General features: G+C 48.0%; 1 protein-coding gene across 1 annotated transcript in view; it reads left to right on the forward strand.

Annotated features, from left to right (window-relative positions):
- scfd2 (sec1 family domain containing 2) overlaps positions 1-22,548 on the forward strand; it is a 60,838-nt gene that overhangs the window by 36,625 nt on the left and 1,665 nt on the right. Inside the window, exons 6-8 of the mRNA XM_029149224.3 lie at positions 13,772-13,917; positions 19,079-19,213; positions 21,462-21,581. Coding sequence (XP_029005057.1) covers positions 13,772-13,917; positions 19,079-19,213; positions 21,462-21,581 — 401 coding nt within the window. The remainder of the gene's footprint in view (positions 1-13,771; positions 13,918-19,078; positions 19,214-21,461; positions 21,582-22,548) is intronic.

Raw genomic sequence — 22,548 nt, forward strand, 5'->3', positions numbered from 1 at the left:
ATTTATTGAGTGGTGATAAAGTGACATTAGTTACGCGATTTGTAATTCAGCTCCTGCAAATGGAAATGATGCAGTCTGTTAATGGATACTGAGGATCCTGTTGAAATTAAGTCAGCTTAAGTGAAGAATGTAGTTCTCAGAGAGGTTTTTTTCGATGTGGCTGAGCTGTTTTAGCATCATATAGCTCTCTTCAGTCTCACACCACACATAGCACAAACATCTACCTCTCAGGTGGGAGTAATTGAGTAAAAAGTTGCTAAGCCCCCCTGAACCAGACAAAACACACAAACACACACACACACAAACACACACAATCTTTAGCAGCTGCTACTGTACATGTATTTACTTGAACTTGACTTTTCAACAATTAAAACTACAGCAGTGTTTTCAGTTTTAGCTGTGGTCACTGGGGCCCGACTTATCTGTGACAGGCCTGCTAAGTCTGTGGGAGCGGATTGGCCCGCTGTGTTTTGATTGACTTATTATGAAGTTTGTGTTGGGCTGCTGTGTATGAAGAGGGGGTGTTATTAGCAGTCTGTTGTGGTTTTGTGTTACACTAACCAATTTTGGTAAGTGGGACATACATTATCTTTTGTGGAGGACTGGAGTTGTGGGTTATTATTGTCCACTTGTCCACCCTCAGGCCAAGAATATTACAGACACACACACACACACACACACACACACACACACACACACACAGTACACTCACTGCTGGCAGTCACGTTGGCAGTGGCCTCACCCTTTAATCCATGCTGATGTTGACTTTAACCCCAGCATGATCTGCATGTGTAGGCTGCTCCTGTAGCTGGGTGAGTTTACAGTATGGTTCTGGTGGTGAGCCCGCGTGTGATACTGTGCCTCTCTGGGGTCTCCAGGAGGAAGTGGAGCGGCGATTACGAGGATCTGACATTTGCAGGAGAAGCTTCCTGTGATAGGAGGCTTCCTCTGTGTCTGTGGGACTTGGCACCTTATCTCTGCCTTGCTCCTCTGCTTTGCAATGACTCCCTTCTCTTCACATGTCACCGCTGCCTTCCCTTCAGCGCTGCCCGATCAAACCAGCTGTACATGATACACATGTAGGGCCATGCTTTTCCATTTGACCTCCTTATCTTTAACTCCTGACTGTGCACTGGCCCCCGAATCAGTCAGAATCATCCTCAATCAAGTTTGAGGCAGGTCGCATTGTAGAAACTGAAATAGAGTTGCCGGGACTGTGAAATCCATCCCCATCAGAATGATCAGATGAACAGATATATGTAGTATCAAACCGATGAGTCAAGTGATTTCTGTCAGTTTTGGGCATCTATTCAGTCTATTCTGTCACAAATACTGTCCACAACCCAGTCCCAAAGTATATGTGACTCCTAAGATATTGTAGCTGATGTTCTGTCACCACTAGGAATCCTCCTGAGAAAAGTGCTTATTGGAATGAAATGTTTTGTGGACAAACACGGCGGGAAGGTGATATCTGACAGGTCTGTGTAACTGAAGGACAAAGAATAGCAGTTCTGGGAAGCGTGGTGATGTACTGTCCCTGCAGCCAGAAGGGTCCTGCTTTGAGACCTTTCCTGGACTTTGCATGTTGCCCCTTGGCTTGGACTTGTTACAGCCTCAGGCCACAAACAGTTTGAATTGGCTCCGCATTCTCCTAAAGACGTGTCTCCTCTAAAATGAGCATGCCTTCGTGGCTCTGGTTCCCACGATGCCCCTCACGACGCGACGCATCTCTCTGAAACGCACTCTCATCCTGCTCCTCCTCACTGTGGGACCTACAGGCTCATACAAGCCCCCCCCCCCCCCCCTCCCCCGCTTCACGTTAACCCTCCTTTTCGAGCAGCACCAGAGGTTTGTTCCTCTCCGAAAGCAGCAGTCAGTGGGGAGATGGATCGCTTGCTCTTTATCTGTGGCGCTTGTAGAACTGGGTCTCGCAGATAAGAACTCGGACTCGCCGCGCTCGTTCTGCGCCGCCTCTGTCTGCAAGCGAGACCTCGCTCAGCGGCTCACCGCTCTCCTGCTTGAGAAGCTGTGAGTCACTGCACCACACAATAGCATGTGTCTGAATGTGTAGATGGGTGTGAGTCACAGTGAGAAGATAAAAGTGAGGGGGGGGCTCTACAATGGGCTACGGTGTACGAGCTGTGTGTTGTCGTGCTCGGGCTTCACTGCATCATTTCTCTGCTTTTAGTGAGGAAAGAAAAAAAACATTCCAGACTAATCAATCTCTGTGTGGATGTGTGCCGCGCTTCCACATGTGGCTTCAATCTCCTTTAGCTTTCTGCCGGGTCCCACCCCTCTCTTGCCCCTTTATAGAGACTTCTTCATGGTCGAAAACAAGTCCTTTCGTTTCATACTGGATTTCGCATCAAATTTGTTCAATGTCTTTGCTCAGACCCTCAATATCTGTACGCAGCAACAGCCTGATGAGTGAAATTGGAACAGTTGTTGTCAGAGAGCCCTGTGTGTGTGTGTGTGTGTGTGTGTGTGTGTGTGTGTGTGTGTGTGTGTGTGTGTGTGTGTGTGTGTGTGTGTGTGTGTGTGTGTGTGTGTGTGTGTGTGTTGAATGATGAGGCTGTAAACAGACCCAGAGGCTCAGATATCAGTGGAGTTTTTTTTTTTCTCTGGGTCCAGTTCTGGCAGGTCCGGGCTGTTTATTTAGATTCCAGGTATCAAATGAAACCCACAACTCTCCCTCACAATCACATGTGTATTCCCTGGGCCCGACTGTGCAGTAATGGCTTTGCACAGTCAATAAACAGCCGCGGACGAACTTGTTGGCACAAATACACAATTTAATGTCCGACGGGGATGAAAACGCCGCCGGCTTCTCTTTCCCTCCGCTGCCACAGTCCTGCACATGCAGCGTTCCCATGCTTTGCCCCCGGGTCAGCGTCGCTTCGGGGGTCAAAGGCGAGGTCTGCTGCATGTAATTCAGTCCAGCAGAACCCAGAGGCCGCCGGACGCACAGCGCCTGCTCTATCGCAGGATCGGAGCTGCGTCGCCGCTATCTGTGGCTCTGCGCGGTTGTCCTTCAGCTCCGTCTCTCTATCTTCACACACACACACACACACACACACACACGTGCACGCCCGGCGCGGCTGCAGGATCAAAGGTTAATCGTGTCTTTTCATCAGCTGCGCCGCCCTCTCCTCTAACTGTCCTCCCTCCTGTCTAATGGCTGCGTGATGGAAGCTTGTGTGTGAGTGTACGTCTGTGGTTGTGGGAGCATTTCTATCGCCACACATAGATGCAGTGAAGCCTTTTTTTTTTTTTCTTATCATCTAGCCTGCAAGACTTAAACAGTCTTGTCCTCCTTGTTTTTTAGTCTCCTGGGTGAATTCTTTGTATGTTTCATGATTTAATGGGGCCTGAATGATTCTGTTGTAGTAAAATTGGCTAATAAATTTGGCTTTTGCTCAAATAAAGTCTGGGCGATAGAGCCCTTCTGTAACTTGATAGGTATGTGAGATTTTAGCTGCTGATGTTTAAGCCAGCAGGTGAGGCGAGAGCCCTGGTTTTGGGCGCTTCGGAGTGCGACCCCCTCTGTGTGAACCCCAGCTCTGACTGAAACAGGAAGTGCTCGTTCGCTCTGGAGGGGTACGCTTACAGAAAGCGCTTTTCCCTGAAATGGAGGCTTTTGAAACGAGACAGCGGCACAAAATGGCTGCAAAGCATGGTCTCCCACCTAGAGCCTCATGTTCAAAGATTTAAACGGGTAACTTTTGAAGGATCTCACTTTCTCCTGTTGAACGTCCTCCTCAGACATTGAGCTGCATCTTGGTTTCTGTGTGGTCCTTCTGCACGGGTCCCACAACAATCACTTTCTATCATGTTTCAATCCATTCGTTGAAAAATAGAAAAGGATTATTGCGCGTTTCAGTAATTCTACACGTCTGTGCTCGTCTGGACTGTAGATATTCTACCGGTGCTGTAACTGTTCTCTGCTGTCGCTCATGCACGAACCGCCAGGAGTTACATCCATTATCGTCTGCTCCGTGGAGGCTCCTCGGTACATCTGGCTGACTGTCGTTGAGGAGTGAAGCAGCTTTGGCAGAGGAAATGATATTCTGCCATGAGTTATGACCCCCCCCCCCGCTCCATAGTTCATTAATGATAAGGCCAGCAGTGGGGCCGCCCCTCCAGCTCTTCGTTACAGTGCTGTGAGTTTGGAGGCAGGCGGCGCTTCGGGCACTCGTGGCTGCCTTTCGCATCCTCGCGATCCCCCAGCATTCGCCGTTGGGCGTCTGAGGCCTCTCCCTCGCCGATCTGACATGCACTTGTGATGTTTTTGGAATCGGCGCGGTTGTAACGTTTCATCAATCATGCAGCACGTATCTGTTGGAGTCTGGGTTGCTGGGTGTATTTTGCTTGCGTGGCGAAATAGTTTCTGCTGTTCGGCAGGATACTTGCAGTGTTTAAAATGGCACGCGTCATGTTAAGCTTTGGAAATAACAGCCATGTAAGTCTTCAGAAAGGAATTTCCGATACAATGTATTACCAGGCCTCATCAGTACAGTATATATCTCTCTATAGATAGATAGACGGATAGATGGATACTCTACATCTCATAGTACTTTGGAGCACCTGCAGTTCAACCATATGCTGGATTTGTAGACTTTAATTATGTCTCTCGATAATACAGATGTGAATAAAATGGAGTGGATGTAGGGGTTATTATGGCCAGTTATGCTGGTCTGCCTTGGAGGCTGCGTGCACAGCGTCTGTAACCACCAGTCTGCATGTTTAGACTTAGGAGAGATCTAAATGAAAATGAATCTACATTAAAAATCGAGGTATCTTAGATAAGCTCAAAACTTGTTAACAGCTTAAGCAGCAGCTGGCTCTGTCCAAACGTAATAAAATGTGGATGGCAGAAACACTAAAGCTCTCCGGCTCTTGTGTTTCTTGGCCGGTTCATCTTCAGTGGCGGCCACACTGGCAGGTTTTTTCTTTTTTCTCTGGTTGAATCTGCTCTGATGCATTTAGCCGTTCTGTCTGATGTCTGCGATCCTCGGGCTGATCCACTGTCAGTGCGCTGTGTATCGTATCACTGCCTTACGCAACCCAAACGGGTACCTAATGGGACAAAAATCAACACGGTACCCTTAAAGCGGGATGGAGTAAGCGGAGGTCCTCCTCCTGCAAATGAACTCATCATTTCAGAGGCTGAGCCCTGCTGTCAGACCTGTGTGTCTCTCTCAAATACCAATCCATGCCCAGCATTATAGGCTATTAGCATGTTCACGCTACTGCAAAGCAGGTCAAGCCTTTATTTTCAGCCTCATTACCAGTTTACAGGCTCAGCACCTCCCAGAAGTGGGTTGAAAAGTACTGTGTCACACCCCAGTGTTGGGGCAGGGCAAATTGTCTGTTGAGTGGGGATGAAAAGGATCTGCTGGATAATAAAAAGGGAGCATCCAGGAGCTTGGTGCCGTTGCTAAGCTGTATACACCTCTGGGCAGCCTCACTGTCCAGTCTAACTGGTCGTTACCCTCTGGAACATTCAGATCAAATGCACTGGGTTCAGCTATATTTGAGCTTTTAAACCACGTAAAATCAAAATAAGTATCTGTACTTTCTACCACATAAAATGTCATTTCTGTTTTCGTGGGTCTTGCACTATGTGATTAGCGTCAAAAAGTAGCAGTGGAGTACCACCAAAAACTGAGACGTCGGAGAAAGGAAAAGTGGACAGGAAAACACGCTGAGATCAGAGGAGGAGGGAGAGTAACAGTGTTTTTCAGAGCTGGTGCCGCACATCTGGGCCACAACCTCACTGTATTATCTGAGATGAAGAAGTTGGACCCAGTCAAGAAGAATGACCCTCTGTGTGTGTGTGTGTGTGTGTGTGTGTGTGTGTGTGTGTGTGTGTGTGTGTGTGTGTGTGTGTGTGTGTGTGTGTGTCTCTACTCAGTGAGCTATGTAACAGTGCCCCCTAGTGGTCATGGGAGGAACCTGAACTCGCTGAGCTAAACCATCTGCCATTAAGGTATTTGTGCTCCAGTCATTGCCTTTAGGTGAAGTTCATGAGCGTTGGTTCGTGTCAGCAACATTCCCACCACACACACAAAAAATACCCCAAAACATATTTTCTTAGTGATAAAAGACCCCAGTGACAAAGGCCAGATGTTTCTGCCAAGTGAAATATGTCAGCGCTTACACAATATTTTCTTTAGAGTTGTTTTTGAGCCCTGGATTTCTTAGTTCAATATGTAGTAATGCAACACAAACTCCAGCCACAGCCAGAAGACATTAGGGCAGTAGACAGCGAGGAGGGTGGGGTCTATGTGCTGCCATAGACGCACACTCACAGCAGCCTTGACATCAGGCGACATTCCTCACGCTGCCTTTGAAGTGTTGTGGTATTTCTGCGTATAAATGCCATTTAATCATATGAAACATTGGAATTGTAGGATCTGTAACACAGTCAACAGTATGTTGCTCAGCATTGTTTCCTTCATTGTTTGCGTCTGTGTGTGTGTGTGTTTTCATGTGTCTGCACATGTGTTTATGCGTTCCCGTGCGCCGGTGCAGCCTGTAACACTAGCCCAGCATGTCGCTCCGAGGAACGCCACAGATGTTCAGATGTTTCTGCTCAGAAAACAAACAGAACGGAGAGCGTTTTCTGCAGGACACCGGGACTGTCAAAATAAGAGCTGGCCCCTTTTTTGGACGTCTCCTCCAGCAGCGGAAATCTTTGTCGGGTGACTTTTACCTGCAGTGGGATGCTTTGGGCGCAGCTTCTGGGTATTGTTATTTATTTTTACGCGTGCCTGTAAATGCATCTGGACCATCAATTATTTTTGTGGCGCTCAAGGGAGGGGCTTTGAGGGCGATGACGGCGAGAGATTTAGAATCCTGGAGGGGGGAACATGGTGGGAGAGCAGGACACCCCTGCCTTGCCCTCCCTTTCTTCTGCTTCACCTCTGATTAATGTCTAGCAAAGCTTAGTGCGGAGCCTGGCCTTGTCCCACACTGCGACAAAGACAAATAAGAGGAGCAATTTGCAAAACATGTGATGTCACACACGCATCTGTGTTGCACACAACATGAAGACGAGGAGTGAAATCAGACACCGGCATGTCGCTGGTGTCTGCGCTGATAGCGAGAGGATGAATGTGACGGGGCTGGAGCAGAGGGGAAGCAAACAAGCTGTCTGAGCTGTGAAATTGAAGAGGATCAAAGTGTCAGGGAGTCATAAATAAACGCCGGTGCCCCCCGCGAACCGGTGACTCAGCCGCTGTGGGCATTAGGAGCCCCAGTGTGGAGCTGTGATGGGTCCTTGAACGCATCCTGGTGCCGTGACAGAAGGCGGCTGGTTCGGTCGCTCCACTGAACCCCTCTCGGCTGGACGCGTCCCCAGGATCCTGTGTTTGTTGCGTTGTTGGAGACCAGCAGCCCTATGAGCTTGTTTCCTCTGGGCCACATGTGTTCTCCGGTGCTGAGCAAGGCTCCGAGCGCAGCAGTAATGAGAAGTCCAGGTGCAGATTGGGCCCTGAGGGAGGAAGTCCTTGTTTACTCGTATCTAACCTTGTTTCTGACCTTGCTTTTCTTTGGACTCCCTGACCCCCAACGACATTGTGCCGTTGAAGTAGCATTAGTTCGTTAACTGATTGTGTTAATTGTTTTGGGGTTTTTTCTTCAGAGCCACGTTTGAGCTGTGATCACAGACTCGTACAGAAACAGTATAGTGACATCAGTGTTAGTAATTATTGACAGGTGACAAAACATTCTACATTCTATCACTGAAAGTTGAGAAGCTTACTTTATGTAGCAGAGCCTTTATCACGTGCAGTTCTGTCTTGGTGACTACTCCAGTTTTATTTTATTAACCCTATAACCTGATGAAGATGTTGCTTGTTACAGATACAGGTCATGTTGTACATCATAATGTTAATTGGTTAATGGTCAGACTACAGCACAAGCTGTTGTTTGGCTGTATACTGTTGCACTACCATCGATGCCCTCTAGGTGGCAGCACACGCTCAATTTTACTATGTCTCTACTCAGTGAAAGTGCAGAATGGCCCTCTGCTTTTCTTTGTATGACAGAGGGAGCTGGTCCACTCAGCATAATCATCTCATTGTATGTCTGCCCACAGTCCTTTTATTTAAACCAAATGTCTACTCTCACAGCCCAGTCCTACAGGCTGCGTCTTTGTCAGCAGTCAGAGAAGCGCAGACCCTGCTCACTCCTGCTGGGCGACTGGAAAAAAGAAACACTGCCATCACTTTTTTTTTTTTCCTGTGGCATAGCTCGATGTCTGCAGACGGTGACGTCCAGCCTCTGGAATGATCATGAATTGAGGAGTGATGAAAAGTGTCCCTCACCGGCTCAGACACACATTCACACTTGTGGTGGACTGTGCACAGGGCTTAATCCCACTAGTGCGCACACACACACACACACACACACACACACACACACACACAGCATATTTGACCAAATTAAAAATACTGGGCGGCCCTGATGTGGCCTGAAAAACGCGGCACACACACACGCACACGCACACACACACACTGCTGACATTCCTTCCCATGCAGGTATGACTGTGTGGGAGCACGCTGCAGGTTCATCTGGGTTTAGCGCTGCGTTATTTGGTTTATCAGATTCAAATTCCACCCTCCGCCGACGGCAGCGCGCTCGCAGCCCTGGAAATCAGGCACTGCAGCGTCACAGGGCAACACTCATTGTGTCATACAGCAATGCGGTTCTCATCAACGCTTTAAACGGAGGCAGATGTGTGTCTCGAAGCTGTCAAGGTCACATTCAGAGGCGTGAGACTTATGTAAGACTGACAGCATAATGAGGCGCTGGGCCTTTTTGTTCACCATTACATAACGTTTTTATGGCCAGACAGTCGAATGATAAAATACACTTGGCTCCTAAAATGTAATCAAACCACCCAGAACAATCTCTGTTAATTGAATTTCTTTCATTTCGAAGGGCAGGAAAGTCTGCTGCTGCTTATGTAAAACATGCCAGATTCCATCTACACACACACATGCAGGCGTGTGTGTGCAACCCTGGCGTGTTTCAACCTAGCAGGTCAGTCAGACCGACGTGGAAGCGACACTGTACCATATCACCAATGCTGGGCAGGTCATATGTGAGGTCATCGGACGTTTCTGTTTCTGCGTCCGGCTGAGCTGAGCTTTAGCCTCGCCGCCAGCGGCGTGTTTGACATTACCTGGATCTAAACACATGCAGTCTGTTTAGAGTGAGCTCCTTCCTGACCAGACAATGCAGCGCGGCTGTTTAGAGCCGCTCTCGTAAATATTTTAGAGGAGCAGATTAGCAACTTGATGGAATAATAAGGAAAAGGTGAAAGGATGAGGGATGACGGACGGCAGCAGGAGGAGCTGGGCAGAGTTCAGCCATCACTAAATCAATGCTTACGTAGTTTTGCTTTTACCTCAGCATCAATTAGCAGTAATGTGGCCTTGACCAAACAATCCTGCTCATCCTCTACCTTAACACAATTGCTTTGCATCTTCTTTTTCTGCAGTGGATGAACGACCGGTTTAATTCATTCATCTGACATCGCTCAGAGCCTAATTTCTTTATATATGCACACGCACACACACAGTTTAGTGTAAGTGTAACATTTGTATGCGTGGCGTGTTTATTCAGTCAGTTCTCTGAAGCATTTAGCTTTTGACATGTGGATGAGCACCTGGTGTTCCTCTGGGACGTATGTTATGCAACCTCTGATATTTATGAGACAGGAGAGCAAGTCGGCTGTGGACGTATGTCCAGCCAAGCAAAACAGCCGCATTAGAGCTCATGTGGTTTCCCTTGCGTTGGGTGCAGGGTTGTCTGGAGTCGGCGTCGCTCCGTGGGCCGTGCCCGGGTTCGGAACCACTGTGATAAATACAGTTACAAGGGATCAAAGCGAGCGAATGAAAGCCTGAACCTGGGTTAGAACCCAAACGCCAGCGGTTCTGCTGCTGCCCAATTGTGCAGTTGTGCATCCACAGTCATGAATCTGCCGTCGCCTCTGCGAATGTATAGACGTTTATGGGTAATGGAGCAGTTCGCTCTCACATGAGAAGCAGTGATGTGCGTTTTCAGGGAAGCGGTTGCCAAGGTAAAGTAGGTTACGGTGAGCTCGTCTGTGCGTGCGTCATTTAAATGATCAGTAGTCAAGATAATACACAAACTGCAGAAGTAGGATCATTTGCTTAGACTTGTGATGAGTTTGTGTGTGTGAGTCCCTATCGCCGTGAACCGACCCCTAATCTCCTTCAACGACACTCATTCAGAGGGGAAAATGAGTCTGCCACTCTTTAATTGTGACCATCATTAACCCTGATTTAAACACACACAAGCTCAAACACACGCGTGCCCTCATCCTTGTGGCTTGTTTAATTTACACGAGCAGACGCTCCCCTTGGCGGCGGCGAGGTGTTTCCCCCTCCGTGTGTGTCCTCCGCGCCGCCTGTTTGATCTCCTCGCGCCCGCTAACAGACAACACAACGTCTCCGGGCCTCGTTGCTACGCCACTGTGCAGCCCACATGCCCGTCCGCTCACACAATCACCCAGCTGCCTTGAAAGCACTCAGGAGCGAGTGGTTGACATGGAGACCCCTCTGTCTGCCACAGTTATGCTGCCTGTGGCCTACATCAACATGACAAGAGGACGAGCGGAGGCCACGCCCTCCTCAGGGTGCGATTGATCCCATCCAGCAGAACGGTGGAGCTCAGGGTGTGTGTGTGTGTGTGTGTGTGTGTGTGTGTGTGTGTGTGTGTGTGTGTGTGTGTGTGTGTGTGTGTGTGTGTGTGTGTGTGTGTGTGCGTGCGTGCGTGCGTGCGTGCGTGCGTGCGTGCGTGCGTGCGTGCGTGCGTGCGTGCGTGCGTGCGTGCGTGCGTGCGTGCGTGCGTGCGTGCGTGCGTGCGTGCGTGCGTGCGTGCGTGCGTGCGTGCGTGCGTGCGTGCGTGCGTGCGTGCGTGCGTGCGTGCGTGCGTGCGTGCGTGCGTGCGTGCGTGCGTGCGTGCGTGCGTGTCATTCTCATTTTACGTGTCTCCTCTCTGAATCGACTCGGATCACGCTTGGCCCCGCACCGTTGGATTCTCATATCGAATGCCTGATGGTTTCAGGAGGTATTTTCCTGAACGTCCTAAAGAGGCTGAGCAGCAGCAGCCCAGATTAACAGGTCTTGTGTTTTCCCTCAAGTGGGCCACTCCGGAGAGGATTAGAGCAGGAATTCATAAAACCGAGGGCCTGATTGCCTTTCGCCTGTCGTGGAGGATCTACGGTTGGCCATGATGCTTGCAGATTAGTTCCAGATAGTTCCTTCACACGTCCTCTACCGTTTAACAGCATATAAAATCTTGTTCTAATTGTGTAATTGATTCAGGACTCCACACGTTAGTGAACTACAATGATTCAAATTGAATAGTTGTTCATGTCTGTCCACAGTCAAGGTTTACGTCTGTCAGTCTCATCATCATCATTGCACACACACTAAAGTGACTTCCTCCTGACCTGGAGGTTGCCACGGTGACCGCTACAGTAGCATCATGGAAGGGAAAGGGGCCACGAGAAGCACGTAGCTCTGAAAGAAGCAGCGTTTCCGCCTCGTCCTCTTTCATCCTGAGTTACAGCAGCAGAGAGGTCTTCCCTCCCAGCGTTCCACACAGACTCACCAGGTCCAGCCTCTCTCTCCACTGTAAACCTGCATGCTCCCGCTGTTTTCTTGGACCAAAATAGAATTTCTGATGAGGTTTCAGAGCGAGCCAGGGTATTTTTAAGCAGGCTCGTTGTCTACATTCCACTGATAAGTACAGCACGATTAGTTTGGTCTGCGGCTTGGTAGATGGTGAGTTGTTACAGTGTTTTCAGGGTTGTTGAGGAAACTGACTGTGTTTTTGTAATTAAATGTTCCCCTGGGTTCACCAGCACGCTCCTTATTTCCTGTATGTACAGCAGTGGTAGCAGACAGAGACCTTCTATTGACTCAAACTCTTCTTGCTTACTGTCGTGTAGTATAATGTACTTTGTAAACTGAACATGGGGTGTTTGCCTTCACACACACACACATTTGAATGATTGTTTCTTTTCTCAAAGCAAAGGTCAAATGATTCCCTTGCTGTTTTTCAGTGATAATCAGAGAAGCAGACTTTGCACGTGAGGCCTCTGAGAGGTTTCCTCCTTTAAATTGCACTCAGTCATTTACAGGGAAGATCATCTAAGGAAGGCAACCAGGTGCCCTTTCAATACATAATACATTTATGATCCATTTCATTTGAGCAAAGTGGAATTCTCGTTGCGTGACTCCGGCTCAGGTGTTCAGACTCGCGGCTGAGCTGAAAGTCCTCGGATCAGCGCCCGCTCATGCCTGCGGCGCTGCCATCAGCATCGTAACCGCAGACGGCCTCGGGGCGAGGCGGGCGTAGCGCCAGCAGCACCAGCAGCACCCGCGGACCCCGCACCGTACGCTCTGGCAGCGAGTCAAGCAGCGCGGACGGCTTCGCACATCTCATCCCACCCCGTGGGCCCGGCTCGCTCCCGGTTGCTGGTGCCAGAACCGTGAATGTAGATTGGAGTTTTGGTATGAACGTGGCAGAGGTTTCTGCGGGTGTCTGCAAAGATAAGACCCGCATCTGAGGGAGGCTTCACGCTCGCCTCCCTCCAATGGCCCTCGTGTTTTCCAGGTTAGCGCAGAAGAGCGGTGTCTCAAAACAAAGGCTGTGCATGTTAAGTTTGACATCGTCCATGTGGGAACTAAGAGACTAAAACCAGAGCAAGGCTGTACAATAAACATAATTTAACTTGGCCGACGATGCGTTCCTCAGTATAGTTAAAATCAGCCAGTCTGCTTTTGCAGCTCTGTTCCTCAGTCCCATGAAGTGTAGGTAGGAATAACACAGCTGCCCCTAAAGCCCATCAGTCCACAGTATGCTACATGCAAATCCTGCAAACACCTGTTTCCCAACGAAGTAAGTTCATGTAAAATATGAGCTCACGTCTTGTTGTATGATGCTGAAATTAGGCCCTTGATCAAGCTTCCGGGCTTTGATTGCATCCCCACGGTGGCAGTCATGCATAGATTAGCCTAAACGGTATAATAAAGGTTGGAGTAGCTGGCGCTCTACGTTTCACTGGGAGCTGGATTAACAGTATTTGTAGCACTGATGTAAATGTCACTCCTCATACTGACTACTGTCTACATCCACTCATATAATAACACGGTTATAAACAATTGCATACACATTTAGAGTACATAATATGTCTATAATAATAGTACCACACATAGTTACATAGAAAGGGAAAGTAGATCCCTGTGATGGAGACGACAGGAAGTGTTTTTTGAAGTGTAATCCTCTTATGGCAGCTTCCAGCTGCTGACTGTGAGGAATTAGGAGCTTTCCAGTCAAAAAAGCCCTTTTCTTTAATCTGCATATGTGGTGTGAGTGGTGGAGTCCTGTCGTGTGCCTTTGCTTTTCAGACTCTGTTGCTGTGCTGTTGGAGGTTGTGTGCATCACGCCTGACTTTGCTCTACTTTCTTCTACTTTGCCAGGTTTACTGAAAAGTGTCAACCTTGAGACGATTCTACATCCTCTGCTGCTTCTCTGTGTGTCGGTCCTTTTGAATCCTGCACCTTTATTCCCTTCTCATGAGTGTCATTTGCACCTGAGCTCCCATACGTTTACCTTCATGGTTGTTCACCACAAAGCACCATGCTGCACCTTATGGCCGGCGGCTCGTAGATTTCCCCCTCATGTCCCACTTCCGCTTCATTTCTAGTGTCTTCTTGTGTTTCGTCAGGTTGCACGTCCCCGGAGGAGCTGAGCAGAGAGCGGGCCCATTCTGCTCTGGAGGACATGTTCCAGACCCTCCGGGCTTTGAGTCACACCAGGGATCACCTCAAGCAGCTGAACTCCGTCTACTCTGCCGGCGATGGAGTTCACCAGGTCAGACCACCTCAAGCTGCCAACGTCTAGACACACTCTTTGTGTTGCAGGGTGATTTCATTACAGAAGACAAACCCAGCATGTCTGGTGTTAGATTATATATAGAAATTATTTTGTGTTTAGTTAAAATTGTCCTTTAAACCACAGTTTGTTTGCTTGATGCTGCAGTAACAAGGGCAGAGAATCAGCAGAGGGCCTGTGGTCATTATTTCTCTGCGGCTCTAGTGCGTCACACAGGAAGACAACACAGATTTGAGAGTGTCTGGGCGCTTACGTAACAGAATGGCTCCTCTGTGTGCACCTGAAAACCTTGTCCTCATGGAAAGCTCTCACCTTCTCTTACGGACGGACTCGCCGCCACTGTCCTTCGCTGCGACTGGCGGCTTTTTTTTAGACAATTACATGCCAGGAGCAGAAAGGTCAGTCCATAAAAGTTCAGCTTCATAGGTTGTAGAAAGTAAAGAAGCAGGAGGCAAAGTGAAATTGGAAGTGGGGTGAACCTGGTGACTTCACTGACCTTGGCTTATTACTTATGGCTTCCTCTACAATGTGTTGATTGAGGCATTTATTTTTCCAATTCTTACATAAGACATTGTCCAATCATGCATCCATCAGACACAGTTGCCTTCTTCCTGGAGGAGCTGGGCTTGTAGTGTTTAGCCAGAACTAGTATTTCTCAGCCACATACAGTAGTTTGAAGTTTTCTTTTCTAAAAGAAACATTTTACATTTTATCAAGATTGAACTAAGAACATGGTTTTTAGAGACTTGATGCCAGTGTGAAGCTGGTTGAATGATTTGTCTTCATAGTGACAACAAATGAGAAATACTAATCCAGTACATACTCTACTGTAAAATGATAATATAATTGCTGGATTTTGTCACAATGTACTTTTTGGTTGTTTTGTTTTTGCTAAATGCTGGAAATGAACAAACTCAAGTTCGGCATCAATCCAAACGTGCCCGTAGGAGAACATGAATGCAGCCTGAGTGCATTACAGTTCCTTTAGAAGTACTAGTATTTCTTCTCTAATGATAATAAAGGTTGCCATGGTGCTAACGAGTTTCATCCCGGTGCAGCTGAGTGGATGGGAAACATCATCCGCGCAAGAATGTGCCTAATCGCTGTCCGCGGCCGCAGCTCGGCGTCCGCACGCGTGCACGCGCGTGTGAAAGCCCTCCGCTTATTGACAGTACTGTCTGTTCCCGTTCCTGCCGAATCAAAGGAAATGATTCCATTAGGAGGGAGAACAGCGTGAAATCTGCCAGCTACTGGCTGTTCCCGAGAAACATCAGAAATCCATCAGCCTCTCCCAGCGTGTGGCCCTTCTGCCGGGGAAGACGACGCCTGTCGGTCAAGATGCCTTCCTCTCACCGAGCCGCCGCCCGGGTTCACGCGCGAGTGAGAGGCCCTGACACGCTCAGGACCTCTTATTCCTATCTTTTTATACTCTCTGTTATCATGGTTACTGATTTTGTGTCTTTAAATAAGACCCCGTCGACCACTGTGGAGTGACAGTGAGAGCCTTTTTACATCCCAGCTTCAAAACAAAGCTTTTGCTCTTCATTTATTCGGAGGGTTATTATTGAGGGTTTTGTCCGTGGGCAGTGTTTATCAAACTCGTAATTGATGGGATGAGCAGGAAGCAGTATCCTTCTTCCATCTCTGCCATCACATGAATGTTTACAGCGGCGCTGCGTGCTGGTGACACACGTCCTGACGACAGGCCATGCTGCGACCGAATGGACACTGTACCATTTCCAGGAAGAAGCACGTCGATAAATGCTGTGTGACGGAGCCTGGAACAGCAGGCTCCTCGCTGCTGACCTCAGCGGAGGTCTGAGGATCGCTTGTTGACAGTTGATAAACACTTGTTTTGGATGGTCCCACTAAAGTGAAACCACACGGGTCAACACACGTACACACATCAGGGCTAACGCACGCGTACAGTGATATTTCCACCACAGCACCTGTTAGTGAGTTATAATTAGAATACCTTTATTAGTCCCACAGGGGGGGATAATGCATCTTATAACAGCTGAATAATGGACAAAAGAATGGACAAAAAGAATGGACAAAAAAAGAACCTTAGATGGCACGTTAAAACCCTGGATGGAGCTAATGAGCTGCGAGCCTACACAGTGAAAGGATGTGATGACATTGGAGGGAGGTGCACAGATGGACTTACGGCTGATGATTATTGCACAGGTTTACAAAATAACCAGGAAGGTAGATTAACAATGCTTATCGTAGAGTCTGATTGCAGCAGGCCTCCACGTTCAACTGAGCATCTGTGGGATGTGCGGGACAGACAGGTCCCCACCTCACACTGCACAGTTCCCCCAGCACAAGACCGGGCGACTGTGCACGTGAGCAAGACTCTGCCTGTCAGATACGACTAAAGATAAGAGATGCTTTTGTAGTGTGCACCTGAAGATCATCAACATGTAGCACACAGTCCTGAAGCTCTTTAAATTATTTGCATTGGACAGTTTGACGACATTTTAAATATTCCCACTGTTTTTGTGCTTCGCTCTGTGTGTTTTTGTTTTTGATGTTGACGTGTTGTTTTGGAAAATAATTAGTAATCTTCTATGTAGAGAATCCACAGGGGAAACACACACACACACAAACGCGTGTGTGTGTGTGTGTGTGTGTGTGTGTGTGTGTGTGTGTGTGTGTGTGTGTGTGTGTGTGTGTGTGTGTGTGTGTGTGTGTGTGTGTGTGTGTGTGTGTGTGTGTGTGTGTGTGTGTGTGTGTGTGTGGGCATATTTAACCACTGGTGTTATCATATGATGACTAATTCTGATATTGTTTTCATCATGTGGGTGTTTGTGGCGGTAATTTAATGAAATTGCTTTGAGCTTTTTGGGCAGCGGATGAAAATGGAGCGTGTGTGACCGTGCACTGGCTCGGCCCTTTTTACCTGCGATGCCGTCGGTTGTGTATGTGCGTGCATGCGTGTGTGGTTTAGCGGGAGGTGAATCATTAATGTGTTTACTCTGAGCTCAGTTTGTGCAGGCTGACCCACACAGAAAAGTCATGTTACTGAAGGTAAATGTTAGTTTATATAATCAGAAGTGCAGCAGGATATTCCCAGTTCTAGCTTAGAGGAGGAGTGGGAGGTTGTGAGTCTCTGGCTGAAACTTCTCCTGGTCTGAAACAGACCATAATGCGGCGACAGATGCCTGTGGCCGGAAACTCCTGGATGAATAACGTGTGTGTCGGGGGGGCAAGAAACTTGTTTTTCTCCCAAAGTGAGGCCCTAGGGCCACTTGTGGGGCCTTTTGGCCGGTCCCCGCAACATTGAAGGCTGTTTGAGGGTTAAGATGTGATGTCCATATATTATTCTGTGCTGTAATATATTTGCATCCATGATGAATCAATATCCACCAAAACACTTTACACGAAGCCTGCTCTCCAATGTTTGCTGCTCTAGCTTAATAAAACAGGCAGCAAAATTATTTATGCTGCTCAATAAATATTTAGAGAGAAGTTTAATTGGTGTGTTTGCTCAGAGGTGCCTGTTGTGGGTTGTGAGAAAAGCGAGAGCGCTACTTTCTCAATATTCTTTCCTTCTAGCTGTTTTTGTGTGTGTGGCAGATGCTAAAAGTTGTGTAAACACGTCAACCACTGCTGTAAAGATGTTATAATGCAGCTCTAACTAATGTTGACGCCTGTGTTTGTGTGTAATGAGGCTTAAGCCTGAAAGGATACATGTTGTATGTATAGAAAATGGGTTTTGTTGACATGTTCCTCGCAGTATTTCCAAGCAGATTCTTCTCACATTACCACATCCTCAAATCATTCTCATTTTGAGTTGAATGGAGTAATTAAATCCAGATATCGAACTAAACCAGCTGCCAAAAACACCTGATTCACGCATGTTTGCACGTTGCTCACCCTGATGTCATTGTCGGCCTCATTCGTGTCAGGTTACGTGTGTGCATGCGTGCGTGCGCGTGCTCGCGTACCTTCCACGTGGGGACCATAAACCATGTGTTTGCTATAAAGGTGAGGACATTGTGACACTTGGCATGTCCCCACCAGTCTAAAGGCTTTTTTGAGGGTCAAGATGTGATTTTGGGGCTGAGGTTAGAATTGAGTTTTGGTTCAGATTAGAGCAAAGGTTAGATGTCTGCCTTTAGTTGTGATGGTTAGGGTGAGGGGTTAGGGAAGGCATTATGTCAATGGAGGTCCTCACTTTGATGTTAATACGTGAGTGTGTGTGTGCTCTAGGTTTGCTGAGTGTTTAGATTTTCTTTTGACAGCATCCAAAGGAAAATCTTGCACCTTGACTTTTTCCCCATCATTGGCGTGAAGCCTTGACCTTGTGTAAAACAAAGATAGTTTAGAAGTGTTTCCAGTATGAGAAGTTACTCAGCGTGTCTATTTTAAGACTTCAGATAAGCAGAGTACTTATCTAGGTCTTTATTGTCCACTGAATCTGCAAACTTCACTCCCCTGGAAGAAAATTCTTGAGCCTGTAGCCTTCAGGTCTATAAATGGTACAGTCTGCCCTGTAGCTGGGCAGAAAAGCCCCACTGCCTCTTATAGAGGCCTCAGTGTGTTGTTTCTTTTCATTCAATCACCTTTTAAGAATATTATGAGACATTTACGAGGCTTTGGCTGAAACACGGTTCAGCAGTATTGACAACAGTGTTTCATTGAAACTCTGGTAGACAAAAGTGATCACTGTGAGAGTTGAGGCCGAGCCAGGTCTTGTGTTAAGCTGTAGTCGATGTGTTTGTGTGTGAGATGTGCTTTGTCTGATATCGACACTATGGCTAGGAGCTAAACGGTGACTTTACCATGAAGGGCTGGGAAGGATGGCTTCTTCTTCTCTGGTTGCCCTGGTGTTTTCATCCTTATCCAACATCTCTTTTTCTGAACTGACTCACGAGTCAGAGTGGCCTGTTTAAGCAGAGCTGTTTATAACTCCACTGTCTTTTACACCCACGACCACTCACACAAACAAGCAGAGGCTAAAAGGAGGCCACGGAAAACACACCGACGCTAACGGCTTCCCATTTCACACCCACCGATTGTTTTCGGCTTCGTTTCACACTTGACGCATGCGTGGGTATAAATAAATCTGTGTTGTCGATGCAGGTGTTCTGGATGTCACCTAAGCGTGCATTTCTTTGTTTATGGTCTGCAGGCGTCGTATCGTCCTTTCCTGAGGCAGGTCCTGGAGGAGGTCCTCCACCCCGACCGACGCGAATGCCCCGACATCGAGCACATGTCCGGAGGCCTCACCGACCTGCTGAAGACTGGCTTCAGCATGTTCATGAAGGTCAGGCACTACCCACAAACAAAAAACCTAAGCATGTCAACAAGTTCTAGACGAGAAACCTAGTCCTCAATTTAGGACTAGGTTTAGATCACATGTGATCTTCTATCTAGCTACAGATAATTAAACACATGTTAACATTAACTTGGCTTGAATAAATCACATTCCACTCTAGCCTGAACCTCACCTTAGGTGGATGTACAGGAAATGTTAAAACTGAATCAATACAGTGTTTAAATAGGTTTGTTGTGATCATGCCTGTTTGACCAGCTGAGTCACTCTATTGTTTATTTACCCGCATGCTTATTAGGAGGTTTTGGATTTATCGCAGCGAAGCATGAGACCTGAACGTTTTGGGTCCCACTAAATTTGGCTCCTTGTTTCTCTGCAGCAGACGTGTAGTGTTAGGCCTGTGGGTGTTGTATATCCACCACACAGCAGATCACTGTCCACACTCTGATTATCCCACGTCTGGGGCTGCTTAAAGTGATGAATCCCTAGGGCCACGCTGGTTGTGTAACCGTGGCCTGGTTTTCCAACAGAATGGAGAAACTTGGCTCAGGAGCGACCAGCTCAGACAGAATGAACCTATAAACCTGAGCACGGCGCATTCTATAGGAGCGCTGTGTCCCCACTTTATGCAATAAAACCTCTATTTTTAAACACAGGGCCCACTGTGTGCGCTACAGTTCATGCCATCAGGAGCGGCGGACGCTGAGTCTGGATCATACGTGCGGAGCTTTAGCACCATTGTCTCAACCTATCATCTAAAACTTTGGCCTTAATGGAGTTACGTGTGTGTGGGGGGGAGGGAGCACCTTGTGTTAAACGGAGCTGACCCCGGCTGTCCAGGAGATGTGACTGTGTCTCCAACAACTAGCTTAGCCTGCGTCTGTGTAAGCGCAGCGATAAGATGGCATTCATCAGCAATAATATTAATAATAATAATCATAATTTACATGGCTTAACTCGTAACGAGCTGCAACTTAACACTAGACATGTTCCTGATTACAAGTAAGACTCAGTTATCACAGTCTGAATAGTGTAAAGTTAGTAAACCTATTCCTTTTTTGTGATGGCTCCTCTCATGCAGGAACGGGTCTGTAGTCTCCACAAGAAGCGACGCTTTGTCTCCCCCAGTTCTTTGATATCAGATATTGTATATAGATGTGTCTTTGAACCTGCTTGAGGGAACCAGGTTTGTATTTCACATCATTTTACTGGAGCGTCGTCTCCTCACTGCAGGACGGTCACAGCCAGAGCTGATGGGTGGAAATAGTTAAATTTGTTAAGTTTGCGTCCATGTGGAAAATCTGGACATTGAGGCTAAAGCAGTGGGGAAAAGCATCTGTCTGTCTTTATAGAAGTGATTTTCAATGGGCCTTTGAGTGTATGGGATCCCTGGCAGGCTGTGGATGTGTTTTGTGATACCAGTCCATTGTCCTCACTTGCTTTGCAGCTCATCTGAGCTCACACCTTCTCCCTACTCGCTCCCCTAAGCCCCTCCCTCCCCTCCGGAGCCACAGCAGAGCACATGGCTCCGACACTAGTGAGTGTGACGTTAGAACGTGTGCAGGTGATGCAGTCGAGTGAGATGCCTCAGATTCAGCCTTGGGTTCTCAAATAATAACGATGTATGAGATGTTTGTTCCCACATTTATATTGAGAGGCACATGTGGAGTCATCCTTGACTCCACGCTTCGCTGCCTCACGTGTACTGCCACTCTCACCTCGGATCCGCCCCCCGCGGCTCCGATTGCTCGCTTAGCATTCACAAACAGCACGTGTGTCCTCATTTCAGCTGCCCAGCCAATAGCGCAAGGCCACAACCCCCCCGGTGGCCAATCACGCACACGAGCCCGTTACCTGCTGCTAAAATGGAGGCTGTGTGCGTTGGTTTTGTCTGCGAGGGCTTCCTGACCCCAGGTGATGGGACGCCTCGTTCTGAGCCTGCATGTGTGTGAGACGTGTGCCTCCTCACATGTGTCAGCCGTCATGACACCACTGCTCAGGCTTGTTCACAGTCGCCACCGCCCGCGTCCACTCTCATGAGTATCGCCAGATTAGCCCAGGTGTCCAGCTGAGCAGTGACTCAGCAGAGAGAACCGCTGTTGATAATATGGAGAGGAAATGATTAAGTGTCCCCAGACAACGCAGGTTGTTTATCTGATCTAAAACAGGAAACAGTATTGGGGCCTCAGACGGTCTAAAAATACGCCCGGCCACTCACAGTCTCCTGTCCCAACTTCAGGTGAATCGCCCCCATCCCAGCGACAACCCTCTGCTGTTGCTGTTCCTCGTGGGTGGAGTCACGCCCTCAGAGCTTCGTCTCATCAAAGACACCGCCGCCGCTCACAAGCCGGGGACCCAGGTGAGTCTGGAGCAACTGACGTGGGTTTCTGCGTGTTTGTGCCATACAGGCTTCACCAAAAGGTCACAGGATGCTACTGTAGAGAGGTGATGGTGCCCGAATCAAAAGCCTTGATAAGCGAGGGACTGTAATGAAAAGTCAGGCTCTATTCATAAATGTAGTCAGTGCCTTCCAAGGTTGTGAGGTTGCAGCAGTAGGTTAATCAAGTATGAACCTACTAAACAACTCATAAATCATCTGATCAAAATAAACAAAGTGTTTCGATAATGACAAACAGTAAACGGTAATACACTGTTTCTACAGTTTTATCTGTGACCCACTTTATTATTTCACCACACATTCTGACATTGTTGTGAGAGGTTGATCTGACACTGTAAAATATTGGATTCGTGCTCCAGATGTCACATGTTGGCAAATAAACCTTTTTTCTCTCAGTCTATAAATAAAACGCCGCTGACTCATTAGGAGAAGGACGAAGGGTTAACTCTAATACAAACAGATGCTCTGCAGCACAGTGACACTGAATCAAACTGAATCGGGGAGAACAAAGCGAGGCTCCCATGAAACGCTCAGACGCTCTTTAACGGTGGGCTACACACTGGAGATGACGCCTGGTAAAGAATGCGTGAACGAACCTAAACACTGACCCACTTACTGCGCAGGTGGCGCAGATCTCGAGCGCGTCATCAACCCTTACACATATAATCAGAGTAATTGCATGCATGAGATGTTGAGTCTGGCTGTCCGGGTTTGCATGAGCGCTTCAAGTGCTGATTACATGTATAGGCGGCGGAAACGGCCTTGTGAATGCAGGTTCTGAGAGGAGAGCGAGGACGAGGGGGGGGCCGGGCTGGGCACCGTGGGTTTGTCTTAATAAAAGGCTTGGAGAAGGAGGCCGACGCAATGAAAGGCCTGGACAGGATCAAAGTCCTCCATCAGTAATCTGCAAAAGTGAATAAAGACGAGC

The sequence above is a fragment of the Betta splendens genome, chromosome 4 (assembly GCF_900634795.4).
Source record: "Betta splendens chromosome 4, fBetSpl5.4, whole genome shotgun sequence".
NCBI lineage: Eukaryota > Metazoa > Chordata > Actinopteri > Anabantiformes > Osphronemidae > Betta > Betta splendens.